Below are 11,716 nucleotides of genomic sequence, written 5' to 3'. Positions count from 1 at the left end.
GGGGGGGCGGTCCTTTTCTCCACTCCTTTCCTCCTTTTTTTCTTCTCTTCTGCTCTCCATATAGCTCGACTCAATTTATTGCATAATTGCACCTCCGCTATTTTGGAATTATAAAAATTATGCCAACTACTGGGAAAATCCTGTGGATAAATCGAGTAAATCACTACAGGGAAAAGATTCACAAACATTATTTCAGCGTTCGTAGCTAAACCAAAAATAGATTTTGCTTGAATAGATCTTTTTGGTTATCGGGTCTTTCGTAACCCATCATCGTCATTTTCATAATTCTCCATCTTTCATTAATTCAGCCGTATTTATTGAGCGCTTATGGTTGGGTTAAATTCATGCCTTTGTCATGCAGATCTTTTAGCATCCTTAACAATTCCAACCAGTATCGAGGAGGCTGAGGGTGCAGTCAGTCATTCAGTCGTATTTATTGAGCGCCTTCTGGGTGCAGAGCACTGTACTGAGCGTTTGGAAAGTACGATTCGGCCACACGTAGGGACAATCCCTACCCAATAATGGGCTCACGGCCTAGAAGGGGGGAGGGGGACAACAAAACAAGCGCATAGGCCTCAAGACCATCAAAGTAAATAGAATTATAGATAGGTACACATCATGAAGAAAATAAATAGAATAGTAAATATGTACCTAGACACGCCCAAGTGCTGTGGGATGGGGAAGAGGGTAGAGCAGAGGGAGGGAGTCGGGGCGATGAGGAGGGGGGGAGGAGCAGCAGAGGGAAATTGTCTCTGTGCCTCAGTTACCTTAGCTGTAAAATAGGGATCAAGAGGTTCCGTGTCCAATCTGATGACCCTCTAGGCCGTGAGCCGGCTGTGGGCAGGGAATGTGTCTTTGTCGTTGTCTTGGACTCTCCCGAGCCCTTAGGTTCATAATAATGTTGGTATTTGTTAAACGCTTACTGTGCAGAGCGCTGTTCTAAGCGCTGGGGGAGATACAGGGTCATCAGGTTGTCCCACGTGAGGCTCCCAGTTAATCCCCATTTTACAGATGAGGTAACTGAGGCACCGAGAAGTGAAGTGACTTGCCCACAGTCACACACCTGCCAAGGGGCAGAGCTGGGATTCGAACCCATGACCTCTGACTCCCAAGCCCGGGCTCTTTCCACTGAGTCACACGGCTTCTCCTACTGACATCCGCTCCCGGGGTGGAGAAAGAAGACAAGCAGGAATAGAGACCCTGACAGCTTTGCACACGGTAAGCGCCGGATAAATACGAACGAATGAGAAGCAGCGTGGCTCGGTGGAAAGAGCTGGGCTTGGGGGCCGGAGGTCGTGGGTTCTAATCCCGGCCCCACCGCTTGTCAGCGGTGGGACTTGGGGCCAGTCCCTTCGCTTCTCAGTGCCTCAGTTCCCTCCTCTGTAAAATGGGGGCCAAGACCGGGAGCCCCACGGGGGACGACCCGATGACCTTGGATCTCCCCCATCGCTTCGAACGGTGCTTGGCAGTGGAAAGAGCCCGGGCTTGGGAGTCAGAGGTGATGGGTTCGAATCCCCGCACCGCCACTGGTCAGCTGTGTGACTGTGGGCCAGTCACTTGACTTCTCTGGGCCTCAGTGACCTCATCTGCAAAACGGGGGTAAAGACTGTGAGCCCCACGTGGGACCACCCGATCACCCTGTATCTCCCCCAGCGCTTAGAACAGTGCTTTGCACATAGTAAGCGCTTAACAAATACCAACATTATTATTATCGTAGTCAAGCGCCTAACACCCATCGCCATCACGATGATGGTGAATTTCCTCTAGGGCCTGCGGCAGCGCTTGGCACACAGTAAGCGCTGAGAGATGTTCTTCCCCTCGATTCTATTTATTGCCATTGTTCTTGTATGTCCGTCTCCCCCAATTAGACTGTAAGCCCGTCACAGGGCAGGGACTGTCTCTATCTGTTACCGATTTCTTGGCATTTGTTAAGCACTGTTCTAAGCGCTGGGGGAGATACAGGGGCACCAGGTTGTCCCACGTGAGGCTCACAGTCTTCATCCCCAATTTACAGATGAGGGAACTGAGGCCCAGAGAAGTGAAGTGACTTACATTCCAAGCGCTTAGTACAGTGCTCTGCACATAGTAAGCGCTCAATAAATACTATCGAATGAATGAATGAATGAGTGAATTAAAAAAGCCGTTAGAAGGAAGAACAAAAGTCCGGCCGCGCCGAGGAGGCGTCGTGCGCCGCAGCGCCCCTCCTCGGCGGCGGCGGGGACAGCGGCGGGGCCGGGCTGCGCAGGCGCGGCGGCCGCGGGGCCCCGCGCGCCTGCGCAGCCCGGGCCCTGCTTCCATCCGGGCTCCGGGGGCGGCGCGCGTGCGCGTCGCTGGGGTTTTGCCGCCAAGATGAAGCTCGTGAGGTAAAGGCGGGGGGAGGCCGCTGGGGGGCGCGCGCGGGGGGGGGGGGGCGGAGGCCGTGTACCCTCAACGTGCATTTCCCCCCACCTCCCCGTGTACCATCCCCGTGTACCCGCCCAGGTTCCTGATGAAGCTGAGCCACGAGACGGTGACGGTGGAGCTGAAGAACGGGACCCAAGTGCACGGCACCGTCACCGGTGTGTACACACACACACACACGTGTACACGCACACACACGTGTACACACACCCCTCCTCCCCCCCCCCAACGACCCCCGACCCAAATTGTCCCTTCCAACCGCCCAGTCCAGTGGTCTGCGCTCAGTAAATTCGGCTCAGTGGAAAGAGCCCGGGTTGGGGAGCCATTGATTCATTCGATAGTATTTATTGAGCGTTTGCCCTGTGCAGAGCGCTGGACTAAGCGCTTGGAATGGACAGTGCGGCAACAGAGAGAGTCAGGGGTCGTGGGTTCGAATTTATTGCCATTGTTCTTGTCTGCCCGTCTCCCCCGATTAGACCGTATGGCTCAGTGGAAAGAGCCCGGGCTTTGGAGTCAGAGGTCATGAGTTCGAATCCCAGCTCGGCCACTTGTCAGCTGTGTGACTGTGGGCAAGCCACTTAACTTCTCTGCGCCTCAGTGACCTCATCTGTAAAATGGGGATTGAGACCGTGAGCCCCACGTGGGACATCCTGATTCCCCTGTGTCTACCCCAGCGCTGAGAACGGTGCTCGGCACATAGTAAGCGCTTAACAGATACCAAAATTAATTAAATGAATTAACCGTAAGCCCGTCAGAGGGCAGGGACCGTCTCTATCTGTTGCCGACTTGTACATTCCCAGCGCGTAGTCCAGTGCCCTGCACACAGTAAGCGCTCAATAGATACTAATGAATGAATGAATCCCCACTCCGCCACTCGTCGGCTGTGTGACCGCGGGCGAGACACGTCGCTTCTCCGGGCCGCAGTGACCTCATCTGGAAAATGGGGATGAAGACTGGGAGCCTCACGGGAGACAGCCTGATGACCCCGTATCCACCCCAGCGCTTAGGACAGCGCTCTGCCCGTAGTAAGCGCTTAACGAATACCGACGTTATTATTCTCTGGGCCTCAGTTCCCTCGTCTGGAAAATAGGGGTGAAGACCGTGAGCCTCACGTGGGACAACTTGATGCCCCCGTATCTACCCCAGCGCTGAGAACGGTGCTCTGCACATAGTAAGCGCTTAACAAATACCAATTTTATTATTATTAATGAATACTGTGGAATGAATAATGACCCCCGGCCCGAGGCGCCGGGCCCCCCCCCCCCCCCGCCATGTGCCCCAGGGGGCAGAGCCCGGGTCCGGCAGGCGGAGGTCGTGGGTTCGAAGCCCGCCTCCGCCACTGCTCAGCAGGGTGACCCCGGGCCCGTCACGTCACCGCTCTGGGCCTCAGTTCCCTCCTCTCTAAAATGGGGTGGAGACCGGGAGCCCCACGGGGGACAGCCTGATCAGCTTGTATCTCCCCCAGCGCTTCCAACAGGGCTCAGCACCTAGTCGGCGCTTAACAAATGCCATCGTCATTATTATTAGTAGAAAGCGCTTAACCAACACCACCAGCGCCACCGTCATTATCATTACAGCGATTCCAAAGAGAAGCAGCCCGGCCGAGTGGACAGAGCCCGGGCCCGGGAGTCAGAAGGTCCTGGGTTCTAATCCCGCCTCCGCCTCTTGTCTGCTGGGTCACCTTAGGGAAGTCGCTTCATTCGTATTTATCGAGCGCTCACTGTGTGCACAGCGCCGGACTAAGCGCTTGGAACGTACGGCGCGGCAACAGAGAGGGGACCATCCCCGCCCAACGCCGGGCTCGCGGTCTAAACGGGGGAGACGGACGGCAAAGCCAAATAAGTAGTCGGGCGGCAGTGCCATCAAAATACATAAAGAGAATCACGGTTATCTGCACGGCATTAACGGAATCAGCAGGGTAGTAAATAATATACACAAATATGCTCAAGCGCCGTGGGGAGGGGAAGGGGGGAGAGCAGAGGGAGCACTTCAATTCCCTGCGCCTCAGTTCCCTCACCTGGAAATTGGAGATGAAGACCGTGAGCCCCACGTGGGCCGACCCGATGACCTCGGATCTCTCCCAGCGCTCAGAACAGTGCCCGGCGCGTAATAATAATAACGTTGGTATTTGTTAAGCGCTTACTCTGTGCCGAGCACTGTTCTGAGCGCTGGGGGAGATACAGAGTAACCCGTTTGTCCCGTGTGGGGCTCACAGCCTTAATCCCCATATTACAGATGGGGTAACTGAGGCACAGAGAAGTCGAGTGACTTACCCAAGGTCACACAGCTGGCAGGTGGCTGAGGCGGGATGTGAAACGGTGACCTCTGGCTCCCAAGCCCGGCCTCTTTCCACGGAGAGCCACGCTGCTTCTGCCGCGCTTCACGTAGTAAGCGTTTAACAGATACCAAGATTTTGAGGAGCGGCGTGGCTCGGTGGAAAGAGCCCAGGCTCGGGAGGCGGGGGTCGTGGGTTCCGATCCCGGCTCTGCCGCTTATCAGGTGTGTGGCTTTGGACGAGTCGCTTCTCTTTGCCTCAGTTCCCTCGTCTGTAAAATGGGGGTGAAGACTGGGAGCCCCACGTGGGACAACCCGCTGACCTGGTATCTCCCCGGCGTTAGAACGGAGCTGGGCATATAGTAAGCGCTTGACAGATACCATCCTCATTAAGGTTACTGTTAAAATAATAACAATCCTAATGATAGAAAGACCCCGGGGCCTGAGGGTCAGAGGTCCCGCCTTCTCCTCCCGCCCCCCCCCGCCCCTTGTCAGCCGAGTGACCCTGGCCGGGTCACTTCCCTTCTCTGGACCGCAGTTCCCTCAGCTGTAAAATGGGGGTGAAGCCTCGGACCCCCACGTGGGACGGCAGCCTCGTGACCCCGGATCTACGCCTAGCGCTTAGGACGGCGCTTGGCGCAGCGTAAGCGCTTAACAGATACTATCGATTTATCATTATTATTATTGTATCTACCTCAGCGCTTAGAACAGGGCTTGACGCATAGTAAGCGCTTAAATACCGTCGTCATTATTATTGCGTCGACCCCGGCGCTTAGGACCGTGCTTGGCACATAGCAAGCGCTTAACAGCTGGGATCAGAACCCGTGACCTTCTGACTCCCAGGCCCGTGCTCCATCCACTAGGCCATCACTGACCGCTCACCGTGTGCGGGGCACTGTAATAAGCGCTCGGGAAGAGTACTCGATAACGCGTACAAGACATCAAACCCTGGACACGGGTCCCCCGCGGCCGCCGCCGGCCCCTCCTCGTCATTTTAGCGATAATAATGATTGTGGTATTCATTAAGCGCTGACTGTGTGCCAGGCACCGTACTGAGCGCCGGGATGGATGGAAGCAAATCGGGTTGACACAGCCCCGTCCCACACGGGGCTCACGACCCCCGTTTTACAGATGAGGGAGCTCTGAGGCCCAGAGATGTAAAGTGACTCGCCCAAGTGGACACAGCAGACAAGTGGCGGAGCCGGGATTAGAACCCACAACCTTCTGTCTCCCGGGCTCTCACCACTACGCCGGGCTGCTCCCCGGTGGCCTGCCCCGATCTCCTCCACGCCGGCTCGAGGAGGGGCGATCCCGGGAGTTTCGGACGGGGGACTCCCCAGGTCCCGAGACTTAGCGAGGCTGTGAGCTTGTTGTGGGCAGGGACTGTCGCTGTTTATTGTTGTGTTGTACTTTCCCGGACGTTGATACAGTGCTCTGCACACGGGAAAGCGCTTAATAAATACGAATGGATTTAGCTCCGGCCTTTCCTCGCGCCCCGCCGCGGATCTTTCCTAGTCCCCAGGCTCTGCTGTCTCCTCCCAGACCCCAGAATGACCGGAGGTCCCGTAAGGAAGAGCCAACCCGTCAGCTCTTGATGAACTGAAAGTCAGACTTAGTCACTCATTCATTCGATCGTACTTAGTGAGCGCTTGCTATGTGCAGAGCACTGTACTGAGCGCTTGGAATGTACGATCGGGCAGCAGGTAGAGACCGTCCCTGCCCAATAACGGGCTCACGGACTAAAATGGGGGAGACGGCAGAACGAAGCGAGACGAGTGGTCTAGGGGGGAGATGCCCAAGGGTTATTGTAATAATAACACGCTTTAATCAATTTTTTTTTTTTGAGCGCTCGCCGCGGGCAGACCACTGTCCTAAATATTTGGGAGAGAACAATATAACAAAATCGGCGGGCACCTACTGCTGTTTTAGCGTGTCTTTTAACGGGAAAGGCGGGTCAGCGTATTTTAGAAGTTACGGGCTGTCCCTTCAGGGCCTGCCCCTCACTGGCCCGACGCGGCCTCGGCCCGGTCTCTTTTAGACTTGGAGGTCGACCGGCAGCGGGTCGGGGCGTGGGAAACGGGACCGCCTGGGATACGCACCGCGTGGGCATTCCCAAACTGGATTTGGGATGGCTCGGTAGGACGTAGGAGCTCTCCTACTGAGAGCTCACCTCCTCCAAGAGGCCTTCCCAGACCGATCTTCCCCTTCTCCCCCTCCTCCCTCTTCCACCTGCCCCTCCCCTCAGCTAAGCTCCCTTTTCCCTCTGCTCCTCCCCCTCTCCCTTCCCCTCCCCTCAGCGCTCTGCTCGTTTGTATATATCATCTATTACCCTATTTATTTTGTTAATGAGGTGTCCGTCCCCTTGATTCTATTTATCGTGACTACGTTGTCTTGTTTCTGTCCGTCCGTCTCCCCCGATGAGACTGCGCGCCCGTCACTGGGCGGGGACGGTCTCTGTCCGTTGCCGAATCGTCCGTTCCAAGCGCTTAGTCCGGCGCTCTGCACATAGTAAGCGCTCCATAAATACCGTTCAATGAATGAACGAATGATGCTTTCAACCCCTCGGCGTCTCCGTCCTTACGTCGCACGCTTCAGGGCGGGGGGTCGGACCGGATTAGCCGCCGTCTTGGATCGCGCTCGTTCGCGACGGCCCTCTCGGGCCCTATTACCGTTTCCCTTCTTCCTCCGCCCCAGGAGTGGATGTCAGCATGAACACACACCTCAAAGCCGTGAAAGTGACGCTCAAAAACCGGGAACCGGAACAACTGGAGACCCTGAGTATCAGAGGCAATAACATCCGGTATTTAATTCTGCCCGACGGCCTGCCTCTGGATACTCTGCTGGTGGAGGTGGAGCCGAAAGCTAAATCGAAGAAGAAGGAAGCAGGTGGGCTTTTGGAATTCTTTTTTACGATCGGGACAGCTTCTCGGCACGGTGGGGCTCGTGTTGGCCCGTTCTCGCGTCTCCTGGGCCGGTCCCGGGTCTGGGCTCTGGGCTTCTTCCCGCCCGGCTGACTGGATCCGACTCACCGACCCCTCTCCCCCCCAGCCCCTTCCGAGGCGTTTTGCCTCCTGCCTTCCCGGCTCTGGCGGTCGGCCGGGCCGCTCTGCCGTGGCCCGTCTCTTTCCCCGCCAGCCTGCTGATGGGCCGGCTTCCCGACCGTGCCCTTCGGAGCTCCTCCCACGGTGGCACATTCTGTCCCTCGCTCCCCGGCCCTCGTTCCCCGGTCCCGACCCGACCGGCCGTCCTCCTGCCTCCGCGCCTCGTCCTGGCCCGTGGGCGCGAAGCTGCCGTCCTCCTCGCCGCACTTACCGCTCCCCGAAAGCTCTCCCCGGTTCCTCCGGGACACCGGCGTACGGACCACCGTTGCCCCTCGGCCGCCGACCCGCTCCCGTAGCACCAAGCCCGGGGTGAGGGAGGAAGGAAGGGATCATCTTGGGATTCGGCGGGGGGATCAAAGGAGTTAGCGAATGCGGCCAGGGAGGAGAAGGGGCCTTGAGTTGACGGGCCCGGGCGGGCTAGCCGGCAGTGAGAAGGTGCGGGTCAGGACGGGGCTCAGCCGCTTTGGATTTCAGGCTTCTAAGAGCGGAGCGGAGACTGACGGGAATCGGGGGGAGAGGGGGGGAAGGCGGGGAGGCAGAGCCTTGCTTCTCCCTTCATCTGATGGAAAATGATAAGAATAATAATAATTACGGTATCAAGCGCTTACTCTGTGCGAGGCACCGTCGGAGAAGATAGAAGCGAATCGGGTTGGACGCGGTCCCTGTCCCACGTGGGGGCTCCCAGTCTCAGTCCCCATTTTCCAGACGAGGGAACTGAGGCCCAGAGACGTGAAGCGACTCGCCCAGGGTCCCGCCGCGGACAGGCGGCGGAGCCGGGATTAGAACCCGTGACCTTCTGACTCCCGGGCCCGTGCTCTATCCACTGGGCCATGCCGCTTCTTGGGAGAGTAGCAATAATGATGTTGGTATTTGCTCAGCGCCTACTAGGTGCAGAGCCCTGTTCTAAGCGCCGGGGGAGATACGGGGCAATCAGGCTGTCCCACGTGGGGCTCACGGTCTTCATCCCCATTTTCCAGATGAGGGAACCGAGGCCCAGAGAAGCGAAGTGACCTGCCCACGGTCACACAGCTGACGAGTGGCGGAGCGGGGATTCGAACCCACGACCTCCGACTCCCAAGCCCGCGCTCCTTCCACTGAGCCACGCCGTTTGCCCCCCCCCCCCATCCCTCCACCCCTCCCTGCTGCGGGGGGCCGGCACTCCCTAGCAGTGGGTGGCTTTTTTATATTTAAGTGCCTACCACGTGCCAGGCACTGTACTAAGCACTGGGGACGGTAGAAGGTAATCAGGTTGGACTCAGTCCACGTCCCACACGGGGCTCACCGTCTTAATCGTCTCTGTCCCCATTTTCCGGTCCCTCCAGTCATTCGACCGTAGTTATCGAGCGCTTACTCTGTGCAGAGCCCCGTCCTGAGCGCTTGAGGTAACAGGCACGGAGAAGTGGTAAACTGAGGTAAAGGGAAGGTACGTGACTTGCCCCAGGTCACCCAGCAAACGGGTGGCGGAGCTGGGATTAGAACCCAGGTCCCTCCGACCCCCAGGCCCGGGCCCTGGCCCCTGGACTGACGCCTCCCTCCGACTTCTGGGCAAGATGACAGGCAGCTCTCCCCAAACTATCGAAATCTGGAATCGCATAATTCCACCGAGTAAGCACGGGGAGTGAGAAGCAGCGGCAAGAGCCCGGGCGTGGGAGTCAGCGGTCACGGGTTCTGATCCCGGCCCCGCCGCTCGTCAGCTGGGGGGACCTTGGCCGAGCCACTTCACTTCGCCGGGCCTCGGTGACCTCCTCCGGAAAGTGGGGTGGAAGACCGTGAGCCCCACGTGGGACAACCCGCATTCCCCGTGTCTACCGCGGCGCTTAGGACAGTGCTCGGCACACAGTAAGCGCTTAAAAGATGCCATTATCGTCAAGAGCTGTGGCCCTCCCGACCTTTGCGGTGCGCTCTTCTAGGAGCGGCCGTTCGGGGCTTGGGTCTCCGAGGAGGGAGGGTTAGGGCTGCCCGAGGGGGGTGTGGGGCCAGAGGTTCGGTATCTCTCTCAACGCCTTGTCCCCCCAGCGCGTGCCGGGGGGTTTCCCGACGCAACCTTGGCTCCCCCGGGGTCCGCCCGGCCTACCGGGTGGCTGCCGCAGCCGGAGACCCCGCTGGGCCGACACACCGCGGGGCGTCCTCTGCCGGGGCCTAACCACGACGATCCCGATGACCGCGGGGTTTGTTGAGGGCCGAATTGTCCCTTCCAGGCGCTTAGAGCGCTCTGCGAAGCGCTCAATAAATCCGTTCGAGTGAACGAGCGAATTAAAGTGCGTCCTGAGGGCCGGGCACTGTCCTAAGCGGCGGGGTGGACCCAGGTGAATCGGGTTGGACACGGTCCCTGCCCCACATCTGGGACAAACGGGTCTCGATCCCCATTTTACAGGAGAGGGAACTGAGGCCCAGAGAAGTGAAGCGACTCGCCCAAAGTCGCACGGCAGACAGGTGGCAGAGCCGGGATCAGAACCCATGACCTTCTGCCCCCAGGCCCGCGCTCTATCCACTGCGCCATCTCTCTTGCATTTTGCCATCCGTGGAGGCTCTGGGAGATGACTCCCCCCTCCCCTCCCCCCCCCCCACTTAAAGAGCCCGGGCTGGGGAGTCAGAGGTGGTGGGTTCTAATCCCGGCTCCGCCGCTTGTCAGCCGGGTGACTTTAGGCAAGTCACTTCACTTCTCTGTGCCTCAGCTTCCTCAACTGTAAAATGGGGATGAAGACCGTGAGCCCCACGCGGGACAACCTGATGACACTGTATGTACTCTAGCGCTTAGAACAGTGCTTGGCTCATAGTAAGCGCTTACCAAATACCTTCATTTGTATTATTAAGACAGTCTGAGAGGAGAGGATCGAAAAGTTGGATTTTCTGTTTAGTTGCAGGAAGAGGCCGAGGCCGAGGCCGGGGACGGGGCAGAGGCCGAGCTCGGGGCAGAGGAAGAGGAGGTCCCCGGCGGTAACTTGCCCGCAGGAGAAGGCCGTGATCGCGTCGGGGCAGCCGGGGTCGTTTTTGTACAGGTTTCGTTTTCGACGTCCAATTTCTAATAAATACCAAGCCGGGAGCGGGTCCGCTCACCGGCGCTTCAAAATTCAGCGTTCGCTGGGCGGCTCGGCCGAGGGCAGCCCCGGCCGCTCGGTCTCGTTCGATCTCCCTTCCCCTTCCCTGCAGCGAACCCTCGGGCACGTCCCCCTTTCCTTCTTCCCGGCTGTTCTCGGGGCTTTGGATAAAATGTGCTCTCTCGGTGAGGGTTGGGCGGTCGGGTGCGGAGGGGTTGTCTGTTTTTTCTTAACGGAATCGTAGCTGCCGTTCCGGGCTTAGATGACGATAGTTGTGGTATTTAAGCGCTTTCTACGAGCCAGGCGCCGTCCTAAGCGCTGGGGTAGACACGAGGTGTTCAGGTGGGACACTGTCATTAGAACCGTGCTTGGCACACGGTAAGCGCTTAACAAATCCATGATGACGTCATACTCAGTGAGCGCTCGCCGTGTGCGGACCACTGTACTGAGCGCTTGGGAGAGTACAATAGGACAAAAAGACGGACACAGCCCCTGCCCGTAAAAATGAATTTCGGGTACCCTGTCCCACACGGGGATCATCCTCAACCGATGGACTTCATAGCGAATGCAGAGGTGACCATTCCTAAATGAAGCAGCGTGGCCCAGTGGATAGAGCACGGGCCTGGGAGTCAGCAGGACCTGGGTTCGAATCCTGCCTCCACCACTCGTCTGACTTGGGGCGAGCCCCTTAACTTCTCAGTTACCTCACCTATAAAATGGAGATAAAGTGGGGAGTAAGCCTGTAAAGCCCCACGTGGAACATGGGCTCCGTCCAACCTGATTAACTCGCACCTACCTCAGCGCTTCGTACGGTGCTTGGCACATTGTGCTTAACAGATGCCTTAAAAAAAAGTCCACAAAAAAACTAAAAAACTATTTCTGGTGGTCCGTGAGGCCGCTGAG

General features: G+C 57.8%; 1 protein-coding gene across 1 annotated transcript; it reads left to right on the top strand.

Annotated features, from left to right (window-relative positions):
- Positions 1 to 2,302: 2,302 nt before the first annotated feature.
- LOC103170388 (small nuclear ribonucleoprotein Sm D1) lies at positions 2,303 to 10,849 on the top strand. Its single transcript, XM_029069267.1, has 4 exons — positions 2,303 to 2,363; positions 2,482 to 2,558; positions 7,369 to 7,560; positions 10,634 to 10,849. The coding sequence occupies exons 1-4, from the start codon at positions 2,350 to 2,352 to the stop codon at positions 10,714 to 10,716; spliced, it is 366 nt and encodes a 121-aa protein (XP_028925100.1). The 5' UTR covers positions 2,303 to 2,349; the 3' UTR covers positions 10,717 to 10,849.
- Positions 10,850 to 11,716: the final 867 nt, after the last annotated feature.

The sequence above is a fragment of the Ornithorhynchus anatinus genome, chromosome 7, assembly GCF_004115215.2.
Source record: "Ornithorhynchus anatinus isolate Pmale09 chromosome 7, mOrnAna1.pri.v4, whole genome shotgun sequence".
NCBI lineage: Eukaryota > Metazoa > Chordata > Mammalia > Monotremata > Ornithorhynchidae > Ornithorhynchus > Ornithorhynchus anatinus.
Note: the sequence above shows the minus strand (reverse complement) of the source record. Positions and strands in the feature narration are given on the sequence as shown.